We start from the raw sequence: 18,736 nt of genomic DNA, 5'->3' as shown, positions 1-18,736 counted from the left end.
ATCGAATATAGAGCAACTTTAACTCATTTTAGAGCAACTAACTTTAACTGGTGACAGAAGAGGGAAGAAACAGAAAACAGCCACATTTGAGGAGCTGCAATCAGAGAATTTAGACTTCTTAGTGATGAATTTAACAGCTGAAGACGTCCAGCGATAACAGATCAAATTAGCATCCTGCCAGATTTGTTTACTAGCATGTATGGGCGTTGAGGACAGTGATCTCGTAACACAACGTTGCCTTTTGGACTCGAGCAAACATCGGTTGCTCCATTGTCCTAGTTTCCCGACAGTGACGGGAAACTGCTGCGACTTTTTCACCAAAATGAACGACGTGAGCTGAACTTCAAAAACACTAACTGCCGTGTCTCTACAGAAAAAGCTCAAATAATAAATCCAGAAAAAGAAAAGAGTTCAGAATCTCCAAAATAGAGAGATTAAAGTCATCTTGTCAATAGTCACCTTGAGATGAGCTAATATTTGGATTTCAGTGAATGACCCGAGTTCAAATCAGGCAAAACATTGAGTCAACAGTGTTCCTCTGAGTTCTCGCTACCAGAGAGACGAATATAAATGGTTCCAGGTGGGTGAAAATAAGCAAAGAGGAGTTTAGAAACGGTCCTTTCTGAATATCAAACCCTGTCAACCATGCCAGGAATCGTATTCTGATTGAGAAATGTTGAAATCACTCTTCCTTTAGCTGAAAAATATTCAAAATGTTCACATTTTTTGACTTCGGAATACAAACTCGCTCACTTCCCTAGTTTACAAAACCAGTTTTGAGTTTGGTTTTTTTTGGCTCTTGTATTGGTTTTCCTTCACTATGGTTAATTTTTCAGCGCAGGAATGTGTTCAAATGGCACAAATCATCAAAAAAAAGTAAAGCAAAAGTTGAATTTCTTTGCTTATTTATTTGGCAAAACATGGGGAAAAGCAACAGACTCAACAGAAAACCGTTTACCTGTACATCCTAAAGAGACTGAAGTCCTGTTGAAAGTTGTTTCCACACTCGTCTCTGCCTGCATTTCAGCTGAAAACTCCCTGAAATTTTTGCCTCGTGGCATTTGGTCGTAGATGTGTCTTTGTGGGCTTCACTGTTGCACCGAACAACTCAGAATTTTTAGCTTTTTACAGAATCTGGTTTGTGCAAACAATTTATTTATGGTGAATTTTTAGATGAGATGTTTAGAAGAAAAGTAATTTTGATGATATATTCAGAATCGGTCACCAACATCCACAACACACAAGAAAATCTGGTTTCAGCTGTTGGTGTCACTCTAGGAGTCAGGAAAGAGAAAAATAAAAAGGCTCTAAAAAATAGAACAACTTTAACTACTAATAGCAACTTTAACTAATAATATCAGCTTTAGGGCAAGTTTAGCAAATATAGAGCAACTTTAACTCATTTTTGAGTAACTTTAATTAATAGAGATCAACTTTAACTGTAATGCATTTACAGATTCTTACACATCTAAAAAAGAATATATAAACACAGTAATGCAAAATGAAAACTGCTAGTGAGAATACGGTGCAAAAAGCAGAGAATACAGCTCTTAATGCAAAAAAATTGTACAGAAATGCCTTTTTTTTATTTTGTCTTTTATTTTATTTAATTTTTTTCATAAACCTTGACACCAAAAGTCACACATGATGAGTTCAAGGACTATAGAAGAGCTGATTCTCTCTGTTTTCACAGTTTCTGGCTCTGATAAACTGTGACTTTGGTTCAAACACACACAGGACTTTAGAGCAACGCTGCGTTTTCTTAGTGTTTTGACGTCTGAGTAAACTCTGGAGTCCTTTTGCCCTTTTGTTCCCCGACAAACAGACACTGAGTCAACCTGAACAAACTGTCCTGGCAGTTAATGACCGACTTTAGCGGATCAATAAACGTGGGAGAGGACTGAGGATAAAAAGCAGATGGAAGGAGATTTCAGGCTCAGAAAAGGGAGCAGAGCAGCTGATGACAGTTGGAGGAAACTAACTTTATAAGGATGAAGACGCTGCTGCTGCTGTATTTGTGCGTTTATGTGAGCTGGGCAGCAGATAATCTGGAATATGACGACTACGACACGGTGAGTCTCATAAAATAATCATTATATTATTATACATTATATTGCACCTTCCATTCTCTTCCTTTTTAAAGGGTAAAATCAGTGTAAAAAATGATGATTGATGCTGAGATTGAATTTAGGTGTTCAAAAGAAGAAAATCACAAATTTATTGTTCAAAAACCCATTGCAACATTAAAAATCTTATTTAATTTAAAGGGGTGAATTTAAAGCACTTATTGTTTACAAAACTGTCTATTATTATTATTATTATTATTATTATTATTATTATTATTATTATTATTGTTTTTGTTATTTTCTTACTTCAAATCTGTGTAACTGATCAAAGGCTGATGGTTAAAATTGTGTGGCGTCGTATTTTTTTCTTTTATATTCACAAATCCAAGCCCCTTTAAAAAACAAACAAAAAAATAAACATAAAAACACAAAGAATCTTATGTGTAGTTTTTTTCATGTTTAAATACTGTTTCCTTGCATTAAATATGATTTTCTTCTTTTTTAAAAATCAACTGCTGTGAATTTTTAATTTATTTCGGACAACATGTTGCAGCATAAATAGCTCAGATTATGTGTTAATTAAAAACACATTTTGGTGTCAGATGAAGCTTTTAAATCGCACAAGATGCAAAGAAAAACCCTTCAGTTCTAATCTTCACTTTCTTTTTTTCTTTTCACCGCAGGACGCCAAAACAACAGACCAGAACACCACCGTACGTAGAACAAACCCGCTGCCTTTCCTTCACGTCTCTTTGCTTAAACTGCATTTAACGTTTGGTTTTTCACCACTTTTACCCTGCAGGCTGGAGCTAATGTAAACGCTCGTGGTCATCGCCCCCTGGTGAAAGGCAGAGAGTACTACAGCCGAAACCGAAATGCCCCTCCACCAATCAGCGGCGGCGGCAGGTACGTCAACGTCAACCAGCTTTCCACAGGTGTTTGGCTTTAAAGTCTCCACGGCAGCAGGACACATGTTGGACTTTGAGTTGTGTGAAACCATTTGAAGACTTTTTATTTCACATTTCAGCACCGAAAAACATAAAAATCACAGAAAAACAAGACAAAGTGACAGAAATGAGCCAAAAAACAGACAAAACCCAAATTCAACACACAATGGCAAATGAAAAGACAAAAATGAGACGCAAAAGAGCAAAAACCAACACAAATCAGTCACAAAACAGCAAAGCAAACATGACAAAATGACCCAAATTAGACACAAAAGGACAAAAACTGGACAAAACAACATCAAAATGTCAAAAATTAGACATACAATGACAAAAAATGACACAAATGAGTCAGAAAGCTGCAAAAAAACAGGAAAAAAATGACACAAAACTACACAAAATGACAAAAAACAAGTAAAAATGACACAAAATGGGACAGAAAATGACAACAAACAAGCCAAATTAAACACAAGATGACAAAATGCAACGGGCATACAATGACAAAAAAATGACACAAATGAGTACCAAAACACAACAAAAAACTGCACAAAATGACAAAAACTAGAAAACAAAATAACATACGGCAAAAAAGACAAAATGACAAAAATGAGACACACAATGACAATAAAACAAGAAAAAAAGACAACACAAAACAGGACCGAAAAGAGACTGAAAATAGACCCAAATGAGACACAAAAGGCCAAAAACAAGATGCAAAAAATGCTGAGTTCAGAGGGTTAAAAGATGTAATTGTAAAACTTTCTTGTTGAAAGTTGTGTATACTCAAGACAAACTGAAAAACAGACACAAAATGACACAAATTAGACACAAATGACACAAAACTAGGCAAAAATAGCATCAAAATGACAAAAATTACACATACAATGACAAAAAATGACACCAATGAATCACAAAACCAGAAATAAGACAAAATGACAATTGACACAAAACGAGACAGAAAAAAGATACAAAACACACTCAAAATGACCGAAATTTGACACACAATGAAAAAACTAGACAAAAAAAAACATAAAAATGGCAACAAAGGACAAAATGACAAAAATGAGACACACAATGACAAAAAACGACACCAATGAGTCACGAAACAACAAAAAAACAAGAAAAAAGACACATTTACACAAAACAGGACAAAGAAAGAGACAAAAAACTGACAAAAAAGACCCAAATTAGACACAAAATAACACAAAAGCTAAACAAAAATAGGATGAGTTCAGAGGGTTAAAAGATTTAATTGTAAAACTTTGACGTTTGACATCATGCATACTTGAGACAAAATGAAAAACACAAAACGAATCAAATTAGACACAAAATGACAAAAAAACAAGACAAAGTGACACAAAATGACCCAAATGAGACACAAAAAGCCGAAAATTAAACAAAAAAAAACCTGCTGAGTTCAGAGGGTTAAAAGATGTAATTGTAAAAGTTTGATACTGAAAGTTGTGTTTACTCGAGACAAAATGAAAAACACACAAAATGACACAAATTAGAGATAAAATGACAAAAAGCAGGTATTTGCAGACGAGCTGTTGTGTGTTTTATCTTCCAGGTATCGCGGTCGGCCGACTTCAGCGCCGGTCGGAGGTCAAAAGGTGGAGGAGAAGGTCCAGCAGCCCGAAGCTGGAGGATGTAGTCACGCCTCAGAGCAGATGGTGAGAAGAAAAGCCAACATCCAACATTCAGGAAGTGTTTAATGAACAAAACGAGGCTAACCGGAGCTTTTCACGTCCACCAGGGCGTCTTGTGTCCCACCGGCTGTGAGCTGAAGACCACACTGCTGAAGCAAGAGGACGACGTCAAGAGGGTAAACAAAACCTCAGCTGTGCAGCTTCAGTCTGTTTTTCTGTTCACAACAACACAAAACAAGACAGAATGACACAAAACCGGACAGGAAACGACAGTAAACTGACACAAAACGACCCAAATGAAACAACAAAATGACAAAATACAAGACGAAGTGGCACAAAATGGCAAAGAAGACACAAAATGAGACTAAAAATGACAAAAAAGCAACAAAAAACTACAAAAAAGCAACACAAATGAGAAAGAAATGACAGAAGCACCAAAACAGTGAACAGAGGAGCAAGCCATTGGAAGTTATTTTGTGTCATTTTGTGTCTGTTTTTAATCATTTTGTGCTTATTTTCCATTATTTGTATCTATTTTTAGTCATTTTGTGTGTTTTCAGTCATTTTGTGTCTGTTTTCAGTCATTTTGTGTTTATTTTCCATCATTTTAATCTATTTTTAGTCATTTTGTGTGTTTTCAGTCATTTTGTGTCCGTTTTTAGTCATTTTGAGTCTGTTTTCAGTCATTTTGTGTCTGTTTATAGCCATTTTGTGTCTGTTTTCAGTCATTTTGTGTCTGTTTTCAGTCATTTTGTGTCTGTTTATAGCCATTTTGTGTCTGTTTATAGCCATTTTGTGTCTGTTTTCAGTCATTTTGTGTCTGTTTTCAGTCATTTTGTGTCTGTTTATAGCCATTTTGTGTCTGTTTATAGCCATTGTGTCTGTGTTCCGTCATTTTGTGTCTGTTTTCAGTCATTTTGTGTCTGTTTTCTGTCATTTTGAGTCTGTTTTCAGTCATTTTGTGTCTGTTTATAGCCATTTTGTGTCTGTTTTCAGTCATTTTGTGTCTGTTTTCTGTCATTTTGAGTCTGTTTTCAGTCATTTTGTGTCTCTTTATAGCCATTTTGTGTCTGTTTTCAGTCATTTTGTGTCTGTTTATAGTCATTTTGTGTCTGTTTATAGCCATTTTGTGTCTATTTTCAGTCATTTTGTGTCTGTTTATAGTCATTTTGTGTCTGTTTATAGCCATTTTGTGTCTATTTTCAGTCATTTTGTGTCTGTTTATAGCCATTTTGTGTCTGTTTATAGCCATTTTATGTCTGTTTTCAGTCATTTTGTGTCTGTTTTCAGTCATTTTGTGTCTCTTTATAGCCATTTTGTGTCTGTTTTCAGCCATTTTGTGTCTGTTTTCAGTCATTTTGTGTCTGTTTTCAGTCATTTTGTGTCTGTTTTTAGCCATTTTGTGTCTGTTTATAGCCATTTTGTGTCTGTTTATAGCCATTCTGTGTCTGTGTTCCGTCATTTTGTGTCTGTTTTCAGTCATTTTGTGTCTGTTTTCAGTCATTTTGTGCCTCATGTTAACCATTATTACTGTTTTTGCTCATATTTCCTCCCTCTGTCTTAATTTTTGCTGCTCCTTTTGTTAATTTGCATTTCCTTTTGGCCATTATAACTCTCTTTGTGTCTTATTTTGCCTCTACATTTGCTCATTCTGTGTCTTACTGTAAGAAATTTATGTATATTTTTGTCATTTTGTGCTTCTTTTTAGTTTGCTTAGTTTGCATTATTTCTACTCATTTTGTGTCTGTTTTTGGTTGTTTTGCATCTCCTTTAGGTATTTTATAATGTCTTTGTGGTCGTTTTGCATCCATTTTTACAGTTTTTTGTCAGGAGTTATGACGTTGGCATTTCCTTTTAATTCCTTTTTGCCATCTGATTCTCACAGAGCATCAGGCAGCTGAAGCCTCAGGTGGAGGATTTGTCCCGATCCTCCAACAACATCTTCAACTACGTCAACGGCATGTCCATCACTCTGCGGGAGAGGCAGCGAGTCTTTAATGGTGAGAACGACAAGCGCAAAAACACACAACCAACCGAAAGAAGAATAAATATTAAAACAGCAGATAGTAAAACTAAACAATTGCTGAAAACTGTGAGTTAGTTCAAACTCAAATGCAATGTCAGGAGTAAAAGTGAGTGTAACTCAACAGCAAAGACTGAAAGCAGACCTCCAAACAGCAGTTCTAAAATAGGAAATCAATCTCTGAACAAACGAGCAGTGTTGGGTGGCTAAGAAGTGGAATGTGTTCACAGTTTTTTGTTTTTGTTTGGAGTCTCACCGCTACATTTTGTACAATAAAAAACAACATTGCAATAATCCAACCATGAGGAGATAAAAGCATGAATCCTACTTTAAGTGTCATTGATCATATCTGAGTGGATTCTTCAAAATAAGCTTAGTGTCAAAAAGCATGAATTGATAGGCAATAATTGATAAGAAGACCGGATACCAGAATGCAGATTGTCACGATCCAAGTTTCGTCTGGGTTTAATTTTGGGAAATTTCCTGAAATCTAATTTTTTAAAATTCTGTACCCTTAAAATGTTTAGGTCATACTTAAAAACCAGACTGCTCTTAGAGGTAGGCGTTGACTAATGGGGTTTTTGAAAAAGAAAATGACAAAAAATAGACACAAAATGACACAAAACTGCAAAAAATACGACTAATTTGCAAAAATGAGACTGAAAACAATGAAAAACAGGCACAAAATGACCCAAATGTTACATTAAATGACAGAAAAACAAAAGAGAAACAGCGAACAGAGGAACAACTTGTTGGAAGTTGTTGTTTTGTGAATCTTTTCAGTCATTTTGTGTCTATTTTTAATCATTTTTGTGTCTGTCTTTAGTCATTTTGTGTCTATTTTCAGTCATTTTGTCTGTTTTTTTATCATTTTGTGTCTGTTTTCAGTCATTTTACGTCTGTCTTTAGTCATTTTGTGTCTATTTTCAGTAATTTTGTCTATTTTAAGTCATGCTGTGTCTATTTTCAGTCATTTTGTGTCTGTTTCAGTTATTTTGTGTCTGTTTTTAGTCATTCTCTAAAATCAAACTGTTCTTAGAGGAAGACTACATAGTCAGACATATTTTTGCAACAGACTGAGTTCAGTTAAAATACAAGTCTGGGTGTTGAAGTGTAAATTTTGCTGACACTCCTTTGTTGTTTTCTGTTCCTGAATGTTGGCAGACAACAACCGGGTGGTGGGTCAATACACCGACCGAGTGGAGGAGCAACACGCCTACATCAAGGAGACTGTGGACACCGTTTTCCCTTCAAACATCAGAGTGCTGCAGGTAAAGCAGAGCTGACCAGAACCGGAATAAAATGCTTAATGGGATTAAAACAACGAGACTGCAAATAAAACGATTGTTTAATTGCTGCAGGGAGTTCTGGACAAGATCAAGCTGAAGATCCAGAAGCTGGAGAAGGCCATCCAGGCCCAGAAGGAGGAGTGCAAGGAGCCATGCAAGACCAAATGCCCCATACCAGTGGTGTCCGGTAGGTGTGATGCCCCCTAGAGGTGGTAAAATAACCTCCATGAAACCATGAGAAGAAGCTTAAAACACATTAGGGACTAGTTAGAGGCCTTGGTAGCACAGTTCTTCCTCTGGGGAGCAGGAATTGGATCATAATCAGAAAGAGACACAAAACAACCACTAAAAGACAAAAAATCATTACAAAGACACACAACAAACAACAACGCAAAATGACCACAAAGAGACACAAAAGAGTGGCGGACACACAAAACAACAACAAAGAGAGACAAAATCATCACAGAGACACAAAATGACCACTAAGAGACAAAAAATCATTACAAAGACACACAACAAACAACAATGCAAAATTACCACAAAGAGACACAAAAGAGCAACAGAGAAACACAAAAGAGTGGCGGACACACAAAACAACAACAAAGAGAGACAAAATCATCACAGAGACACAAAATGACCACAAAGAGACACAAACAGTGACAAAAACACACAAAATAACCACAAAGAGACACAAAATGAGCACAGACACACAAAATGACCACAAAGACACAAAACAACCACAAAGAGGGACAAAATGACCACAAAAACACACAAAATGACCACAAAGAGACACAAAATGAGCACAGACACACAAAATGACCACAAAGACACAAAACAACCACAAAGAGGGACAAAATGACCACAGAGACACACAAAACAACCAAAAAGAGACACAAAATGGTTATATAAAGACACAACAAGTTCATATTGTTCATCCCATGTGGATCACAAATGTTTTTGTGAAGCTTCATTGTCGCCTCGTTGGGACTGTTCTTAAAAAAAAGGACAAAACTGTGTCATCTTCAGAAAGCTGTAGGGCCGTGTGACGGGAAGATTTTCTGTAGTTAACCCTTCTTTGTTGTGATTCAGGTAAGGAGTGTGAGGATATCTTCCGTCGTGGAGGAAAAGACTCCCAGATGTACCTGATCAAGCCCGATGCCTTCAGCTCTCCATACAAGGTCTACTGCGACCAGTCCACCCTGAACGGAGGTGACATCCAACCGTCCACCCAACTAAAGTTTGTTTTTCCTGCAGACTTCACTCGGTCTCTGTGTTTTTTTTAAGACTGTTTCTTATCTCTCTCTTCCAAGGATGGCTTCTCATCCAGAACAGGCTCGACGGCAGCGTTGACTTTGGCCGACGTTGGGATGAATATCGACGTGGATTCGGCAACATCGCCTTCGATGCCGGCAAGGGTCACTGTGAGACTCCTGGTGAGAAGACGAAACCATTCCACTGTCTTATACTCGACACTGGTTCAATTCAGCGTTATTTATTTGCCTCCTTGTCTTGTGACAGGTGAGTACTGGCTGGGTAACGACCGCATCAGTCAAGTGACCAAGATGGGCCCGACTGAGGTTCTCATCGAGATGCAGGATTGGACAGGAGCCAAGGTGAGTCCTCGGGGTTTCCGACTACAGCAGAAATGACTACTCAAATGTCAGGATTTTTGACTTGTCTTATGATACTAAGGCAAATACACCTGGCTTTGGTTTGGTTTTGAGGACCTTCTCTTGGGCTTTAGGACGTCGTGACTCTGTAGAGCACAACTGATCCTGAATCTTTGATTATCGATTGAAAGTGAAAAACTGTACAGCGCTGTTTTTCTCAAACCATGAAGATACTACCATCTGGTCAGCTGTGATGCTTACAAATTATGGAAGTGCTCCATTTCTAGATGAGCCCAAACTGTCCTTTTCTGCTTTATATTTTTCAAAAGAAGAAAAAGTGCATATCGCACAGCATGCAAATACACTACTGTTCAAATGTTTGGGGTCACACAGACAATGTCATGATTTTCACGAAAACTCACACTTTTATTCATGTGCTAACATAACAGCACAAGGGTTTTCTAATCATCAATGAGCCTTTCAACACCATTAGCTAACACAATTAGCTAACACAATGTAGCATTAGAACACAGGAGTGATGGTTGCTGGAAATGTTCCTCTGTACCTCTATGGAGATATTCCATTAAAAATCAGCTGTTTCCAGCTAGAATAGTCATTTACCACATTAACAATGTCTACACTAGATTTATCATTCATTTAATGTTATCGTCACTGAAAAAAACTGCTTTTCTTTCAAAAATAAAGACATTTCTAAGTGCCCCAAAATTTTGAATGACAGTGTTGCTGCAATATCTGCCAATAATGACTGATAAACTAGGCCAGTTGATATATAGGTGTCCATATGTTGTATTTTTAATAAAGGGATAAAGGCCAGCACAAAGAAAGACAAACTCCAGACAATAAACTGTAATTCTGAACAAACTTCAAACACTACCTCGATGACATCCTGCTTACTTTTATCTTGACATTAAGTTGGGTTTACTTAATGATCAGGGACAACTGATTCAAAAACCAAAGAATGCCATGAAGAAAATGTGCCTGATTAACTTGGTGGGGAATTTAAATCCAAGCTGATTCGGTTGATGAATGTCTACTTTAAATACCCCTCTACACTGTCCAGGAAGAACTTTGTTGTTTAGTTTTCGAATGAATCTGAAAAACATTGCTGCTTTCGTTGAGGTCCAAGCCCAGTACCGCCAGTTCACCATCCAGTCGGAGACGTCCAACTATGTGCTGGCCGTCGACGGTTACTCTGGTAACGCTGGCAACGGTTTCCTGGAAGGATCCCTGGAGCTGTTTGGTGAAAATCGCACTATGACCATCCACAACGGCATGATGTTCAGCACCTACGACAGAGACAACGACAACTGGTGGGTGTCCTGAAACAAATGCATTGTCCGAACTACAAGTTTTCTGATGTGTTGCTGAACTTTTCCGTCCATTTTTTCTTTTATCAGGGGCTCTGCAGTTTGCCTCGAGTGTGTTTAAACTAGCTAAAGTTGTTTGTTTTCATGCAAAATTTCAACACATGCTAGTGAAAATGCACACTGGTTCACACATCTGCAAACAAAATGTTTCATAAAATTATTTTTGTCTCAGTAATGTAACAACTGTAGCCTGGAAGCTAATGGATGGTAATGGTGGACTACTGCAGCAACCAGGTCCATTTAAATGCATCTGCTTTGTCAGATTTTTCAGCTATTTCACACGATTTCTGTCCTTGTTCGTGCCCGTCAGGAATCCCGGCGATCCATCCAAGCAGTGTGCCAGGGAAGACGGAGGCGGCTGGTGGTACAACCGCTGCCACTCAGCCAATCCCAACGGCCGGTACTACATAGGCGGGGCCTACACGAAGCAAATGGCCAAGCACGGCACAGATGACGGCGTGGTGTGGATGAACTGGAAGGGCAGCTGGTATTCGCTCAAGGCCATCAGCATGAAGATACGGCCTTTCTTTGCCTCCAGATAGCCGTGTCGGACAGCGTCAACACATAAAAGACACACAGGAGACTCTGAGAAATATTACAGGAAGAATTTAGGTTTAGTAACATGAGTTTTGTTCACGCTGCACCACTGACATTTTGTCGTCATTTGGCTGTAGCCTTTACACAGAGTCTGGACAAAATGGCGTAACAAGAGTGAAGAAACTGAAATATTTAAAGCATTAAAAAACAGCATTAAATGAAAGCCTGACATGTAGGGAAGATGTTTTAATGTCAGATAAACGTGGTACCTTCAACATTAAGGAGAGAAACCGGACGAGCTATGACTAAATCTACTGCGATGTGATGTCTGTCTTGTTATGTGTGACACTGACTGTCCACTGATAATAAATGAGTCAAACTGTGCCACCTTCTACAGAGTTTTCATTTTGTTGTCAATAATAATAAACAGCTATAGATAATTATATTGTGAAAAAAAACATGATGTATTTTGGAGAAAAAAAAATGTCATTTTTCAACATATTGCAAAAACATGCCACATGGTGAAAATACTGCAAAGACACTATAGTAAAGTCTATTGTGGAAAACAAATTCTGCATTTTGATGGAATAAAATGTCATAATATACTATGTTGGGAAAAAAACAATTTTTCAATATGATTTAAAACCAGGACATATAGTGAAGCTACTGTAAAGTAAGTTGTGAAAAACGCTATAGTAAAGCTTTCTTTGAAAAAAAAAACATGATGTATTTTGCCAAAAATAACTGACTATGTCAAAAAAAATTCAACGTGTCATAAAAACATGCAATATGGTGAAAATAGTGTAAAATATGTTGTGAAAATCGCCAGAGTAATTTTTTTTTTGAAAAAAGATCATGATGTATTTTGGTGAAAAAAACCGTCATAGTATACAATGTTGAAAAAAAATGTGATTTTTTTTTCAACTTGTCGTACAAACCTGCCATATGATGAAAACAGTGTCAAGTATATTGTGAAAAGTGCTATAGTCATGTCCATTGTGGAAAAAAAAACATGCTGTATTTCAATGGAAAAAACAAGTCATAGTTTTTTTCATGAAAAGGAGGCAATAATTTATCGACCCAAGTTGCATTGCGTGGAATTTGTCAGTGTTTTACTTTTCGTGACAAATTCTAATGTTTTGTAAGAGCATTTTGTTTTCATTATTTTTACCATTTAAAAAAAACTCATAACTCTGCTCCAGCAATGAAGATAATTATCTGTTTTTACACCACAGAGGAGATTATGAACTATAGAAAAGGGGAGGACAGAGAATCAGTGGGATCTCTTTCCTCTTCAAAATCATGATTTATTTTGGTGAGAAAGAAAACGTTGAAAAACGCCATTTTTCAACATGTCATAAAAACATGCCATATGGTGGAAATTGTGCAAAACATGTTGTGAAAAACGCTATAATAACGGGTATTGTGAAAAAAAGTATATATATAGTATACTATATCCTATGTACATGTCATATGGTGAAAATAATGTCAAGTAGATTGTGAAAAATGCTCTAGTAATGTTTTCTTTGAAATAAAAATTATGTATTTTGCCGGAAAAAAGATCATAGTATAGTATGTCAGGAAAAAAAATGCCAATTTTCAACATATCGTAAAAACATGCCATATTGGTGAAAATAGTGTACTATAGTGTTTTTCACAGCATGTTTTAAAGTTTTCTGTGTGAAAAAAATCACGATGTATTTTGGTGAAAAAAACGTCATCGTATACTATGCCCAAAAACAATGTGATTTTTCAACATGTCATAAAAACATGCCATATGGTGAAAATAGTGTAAGGTATGTTGTGAAAAACATTATGATAAAGTTTTCTTGGAAAAAATGTCTAAAAATAAAAATAGCCATAGTGTAATATGTCCTCAAAAATTGTTTAAAGTATGTTGTGAAAATTGTAGTTGAATAGTGCAGCTTATGAAAAACACAAGAAATAAAGTTGAATTTCCTCTCAAATGTATTGAAATTTTTATTTCATACACCACAGAACACAAAAACATTCGTTCAGATTCTCAAAAGAAAACTCCCATTTTTTCACATTTGATGGCTGCAAATAGTTCTTTAAGTTTAACCTGTATATTCTAAGTCCTTTGCATTTTGGGTCATCATTTTATCAATTTTTAATTGATTAATCTAATAATGGCAACTGATCAATTAACAGTTAACATTCTTATTCAGTTTTTAGAGCACCCCAAAAAAACTTCAAAAACATGCATCAAACCACAACCATCTAATAAATATGTTCAAATACATTCATTTATGAACCAAAAGTGGTAGCACTGCACTTTAATTCACAAAAAACAAACAAATTTACAGGAAAAAAACAATATTTTTGCAAAAAGAAAAACCTCAGAAAATGTTTTTATTATTTCAGTTTATTTATAGTAATTAGACTCAACAGTGAGGAAATACTCCAGATTTCAGTATAGAAATATTTAGAAGGACTGACATTATTTAGATTCAAAGGCAGTCTGAGCTGTTGGTGGTTTTTAGTCTCTTTTATTCTTGACCTACAATTCAATTCAATTCAATTTTATTTATATAGCGCCAATTACAGTCAAATTGTCTCGAGACGCTTTACAGAACCCATATGCCTGACCCCCAGAGCAAGCCAAAAGGCGACAGTGGCAAGGAAAACACCCTTTTAACAGGGAAAAAAACCTCGAGCAGAACCCGGCTCTAATGTGGGGGGACCCATCTGCCTGCTGGCCGGGCGGGTTGAGAGGGACAGAAGAGGTAGAAAGGTAGAGATAGAGGGATAGAAGTAGAGGGGTAGAGGTAGAGAGGTAGAGATAGAGGGATACAGATAGAGGGGTAGAGATAGAGAGGTGGGGGGGTGGGACACAAGGACCATAAAACACAGCCACACATCTGAAGCATCCAGCATCCAGCTCTGGGACCAGGGACACTCGGAGAAAGGACACAGAAAGAAACAGAGTGAATGTAATGCAATAATGGTATATATAGTAAATACATAGGTAGTTAGAGAAGGGCTCAGTGCATCAAGAGAGGTTCCCCAGCAGCCTAGGCCTATAGCAGCATAACTAGGGGCAAACTAAAGGGACGTCAAGAGGGGAAGTCAGTTGTGCAAATGAAAACACCAGCATACCCCGTCAGGGTCCCCCAGTCAGCCCTAACTATAAGCTTTGTCGAAAAGGAAGGTTTTAAGCCTGGTCTTAAAAATAGAGAGGGTGTCCGCCTCCCGAACCCAAACTGGGAGCTGGTTCCACAGGAGAGGTGCCTGATAACTGAAGGCTCTGCCTCCCATTCTACTTTTAGAGATTCTAGGAACAACAAGTAAGCCTGCAGTTTGAGAGCGAAGAGTTCTGCTAGGATAATATGGTACTATCAGGTCTTTAAGATATGATGGAGATTGGTTGTTAAGAGCTTTATATGTCAGAAGAAGGATTTTGAATTCTATTCTAGATTTAACAGGAAGCCAATGAAGAGAAACCAATATAGGAGAAATATGATCTCTCTTGCTAACTCCCGTCAGTACTCTGGCTGCAGCGTTTTGGATCAGCTGTAGATATTTCAGAGAGCTATTGGGACAACCTGATAATAAGGAATTACAGTAGTCAAGCCTAGAAGTAACAAATGCATGGACTAGTTTTTCTGCATCACTCTGAGACAGGATGTTCCTGATTTTCACAATATTTCTCAGGTGGAAAAAGGAAGTCCTACAGATTTGTTTTATGTGCGAGTTAAAGGACATGTCCTGGTCAAAGATAACACCGAGGTTCCTCACAGTAGTACTGGAGGCCAATGTAATGCCATCCAGAGTAACTATATGCTTTGAAAGCAATTCTCTAAGATGTTTGGGGCCAAATACAATGACTTCAGTCTTGTCTGAATTTAGTAGTAAGAAATTATAGGTCATCCAGGTCTTTATGTCCTTAAGACAATCTTGCAGTCTAGCTAGCTGATTAGTTTCATTTGGCTTCATAGATAAATACAATTGAGTGTCGTCAGCATAACAATGGAAATTAATACAGTGCTTCCTAATAATGTTGCCTAAGGGAAGCATGTATAATGTGAACAGTATTGGTCCTAAGACAGAACCCTGAGGAACTCCATGATTAACCCTAGTATGCTCAGAAGAGTCATTGTTGACATGCACAAATTGGAACCTGTCTGATAAGTAGGATTTAAACCAGTCCAGTGCTGTCCCTTTAATGCCAATAGAATGTTCTAGTCGCTGTAATAAAAGTTTGTGGTCGATTGTATCGAATGCTGCACTAAGGTCCAATAAAATAAGTATAGAGACCAGTCCATTATCTGACGCTATGAGAAGGTCATTAGTAACTTTCACCAGAGCTGTTTCTGTGCTATGATGCACTCTGAAGCCTGACTGAAACTCTTCAAACAAGCTATTCCTTTGTAAATGTTCACATAATTGATTTGCAACTGTTCTTTCCAGAATTTTGGAGAGAAATGGGAGGTTGGAAATTGGTCTATAGTTGGCTAAAACATCTGGATCTAGAGTGGGCTTTTTAAGTAAAGGTTTGATTACAGCAACCTTAAAAGCCTGTGGTACATAACCTGTTACTAGAGAGAGATTAATCAGATCTAACATTGAGGAATTAATTAAAGGTAAAGCCTCCTTGAACAGTCTAGTTGGGATAGGATCTAAAAGACATGTTGATGGTTTGGATGTAAAAACTATTGAAATGAGTTCAGAGAGATGTATGGGGGTGAAAAATTCTAAATATCCATCTGGTCTTACAGCCAATTCTAAAGTATCTGTACTCGATGATACATCTGTGACATTTGCAGGAAGGGCCAGAGTAATTTTTTCTCTAATCGTAATAATTTTATTTGTAAAGAAGCTCATGAAGTTGTTACTGCTCAAAGCTAAAGGAATACAAGGTTCAACAGAGCTCTGACTCTTTGTCAGCCTGGCTACAGTGCTGAAAAGAAACCTGGGGTTGTTCTTGTTTTCCTCTATTAAAGATGAATAATATGTTGTCCTGGCATTACGAAGAGCTTTTTTATAAATTACTAGACTATTTTTCCAAGCTACATAAACTTCCTCTAAATTAGTGGAATACCACTTCCTTTCCAGCTTTCGGGACGCCTGCTTTAAAGTCCGCAGCTGGGAATTATACCAAGGAGCAGGTCCTCTCTGAGATAGAACTGCCACCATCACAGTGTAATACAAAACTGTAACCTTGCCAACTAAAGATGATAGTTCAGTTTGTTTACTCTTTTAAAACCTACAAAGTGCTTCTTTTGCAACATGGTCACATCCCACCTCAGTTAAAGCGTCTGTCACTCCAGCTCGGCGGCATTAAGTCCCTCCTCCATCGTTAACTGATTCTGTCCAACGTCCTCAAACTGAGTCAGCAGTTCTCTGCGGACCGTCGGGATGCTCTTATATCCTGCAGACGACGCCACGCCTGCATCCACGGGCTGCACTTTGATATGAGGGATGTCTTCAGGAGGCCCAGTGGCCTTGTTCCTCCGGGACAGAGTCTCATCCATGTCAGCTCGAAGCGTTTCATAGCTGGAATGATCGACGTCGAATGGTGGCGCCGACCGGCAGGATCCATGACAGGATCGTAGCTTCATGTCAATGTCCACCTGGTAGCAGAAACGAGACGTTAGCAGCAAAGCATGAAGCAGAGCAACGAGCGCTAAAGAAGAGTTCAAATTTAAACGCCATCAAGGTGCCACAGTAACCCAGAATGTATCTGTGATTTGATGGACCAGATAAAATGTGAATTAGTGTTGCTACTACGACTGGTTTTAGTCTTGGACTGTTTTTTAGGAGTAGTTTAGGTCTGGTTTTGGTACTGACTTTGAACTGGTTGTTGATTTTTTTGTATTCTGATGGGTTCTGAACATTTTTTTGGACTGGTTTAGGTTTGATTTTGGTCCTGGTTTTAGACCTTTTTAGGACTGGTTTAAGACAGTTTCAGGGGGGGCTTTTTTTTTAACCCCAACAACACCAAACCTACCATCAAGCATGGTGGTAGAAGTGCTTCTGGACTGGTTTCTGTATGTTGGACTGGTTTTGGACTTTCTTGGGACTGGCTTATATTTGGTTTCAGTCTTGGTTTTCCTGGTTTTGGATGTGATTTAAAATTGGTTTAGGATTTATTTTACTCTGGATCTGGTCCTGCATAAGGACTGGTTTCAGACTGTCTTGGGTGGATCTTGGACTTTCTATAGGAATAGTTTAGTTGTGGTTGTGGTCCTGCTTTTGTACTGGTTTTCAAGTTTTTAGGACTGGTGTCAGACTGTTTCTAAACTGTTTTCAGTTGGGGCCCCCTAGCTAGGAAGGGCCCCAAGTGGGCCAACAGAATTGACACAAACAGGGACAGAATACGTTCACTAGACAGCTGCAGTTACAAGGTGCAATGACAACCGCCCGTCGCAGAGCCCCTGAAGGGGCCCCCTCTGCCGTGAGTCAAAGTCGCCCCTCCCTCACCTCCTTCTCTCTGTCAGACAGAGGGAGAGGGGGAGAGAGAGGTGCCCACAGCGTGTGCAGCTGCTCTTCAGTAAATAAAAACATGGAGGCGTAACTGCGGAGAGGACGATAGATAATGAAGAGAAGTTATCCTTCTGGAAGTGAAAAAAGAAAGAAAAAAAGGAGGAGGAAGAGAAAAGAAAACAAGAAAGCGGTGAGTTTAATATGTCTCTCAAATCTCAACCGAGTGCTTGCCTTGCCCTCGACTTGAAGCTAGCTTGCTAGCCAACTTACTTAGCCTATGAAAAACACTGTGGCAGGAATGCATTTGTTTTGAATAGTACTTTTCTTAATGGAATAAAATGAGTGTTGATGACCAAACACTCCTACTCTAATGACTACCTAGTGTTACTTAATTGCAAGATAAGCTTTCAGTGTATGTTGGCTTCTGTAAAGAGTAGTGTGCATAGTTTGTATAGACTATTTGAAAGTTTTGCATTAATATTGGCAATAATAATAATTATGATTACAAGAAAGGCCCACCCATAATATTAATATAATAACAATAACACAACTTATTATTATTATTATTATTATTATTATTAATAATAATAATAATAATAATAATAATAATAATAATAATAATAATAAAAAAAATCTAATTAATTATTAATACAAATTCTTGTTGAGAAGTACATGTACATTTTAACTGTAATCTGTATGTACTCAGTAGAAACATGAGAACAGGGTTAACATGTTCCATATGATAAGATAATGCAAGTGACACTTTCTCTGACACTTTCTCTG

At 37.5% G+C, this 18,736-nt stretch overlaps 1 protein-coding gene across 1 annotated transcript; it reads left to right on the top strand.

Annotated features, from left to right (window-relative positions):
• Positions 1-1,931: 1,931 nt before the first annotated feature.
• fgb (fibrinogen beta chain) lies at positions 1,932-11,890 on the top strand. Its single transcript, XM_023297158.3, has 13 exons — positions 1,932-2,072; positions 2,750-2,779; positions 2,869-2,972; positions 4,581-4,683; positions 4,767-4,835; positions 6,545-6,659; positions 7,847-7,953; positions 8,044-8,158; positions 9,061-9,180; positions 9,282-9,404; positions 9,490-9,584; positions 10,722-10,912; positions 11,280-11,890. Exons 1-13 carry the CDS (start codon positions 1,992-1,994, stop codon positions 11,509-11,511), a joined length of 1,485 nt encoding a protein of 494 aa, XP_023152926.2. The 5' UTR covers positions 1,932-1,991; the 3' UTR covers positions 11,512-11,890.
• The last annotated feature ends 6,846 nt before the right edge of the window (positions 11,891-18,736 follow it).

The sequence above is a fragment of the Amphiprion ocellaris genome, chromosome 23, assembly GCF_022539595.1.
Source record: "Amphiprion ocellaris isolate individual 3 ecotype Okinawa chromosome 23, ASM2253959v1, whole genome shotgun sequence".
NCBI classification, from domain to species: Eukaryota; Metazoa; Chordata; class Actinopteri; family Pomacentridae; genus Amphiprion; species Amphiprion ocellaris.
The sequence above is the reverse complement of the archived record's forward strand: the minus strand, read 5'-3'. Positions and strand labels throughout refer to the sequence as shown.

Bases quoted from the DNA above. Each gene is read 5' to 3' on its own strand.
- fgb (XM_023297158.3), top strand. From the start codon at position 1,992: ATGAAGACGCTGCTGCTGCTGTATTTGTGCGTTTATGTGAGCTGGGCA. The intron at 2,780-2,868 runs GTACGTAGAACA...TTTACCCTGCAG, and splicing joins CAACAGACCAGAACACCACC to GCTGGAGCTAATGTAAACGC. The intron at 8,159-9,060 runs GTAGGTGTGATG...GTTGTGATTCAG, and splicing joins CCCCATACCAGTGGTGTCCG to GTAAGGAGTGTGAGGATATC.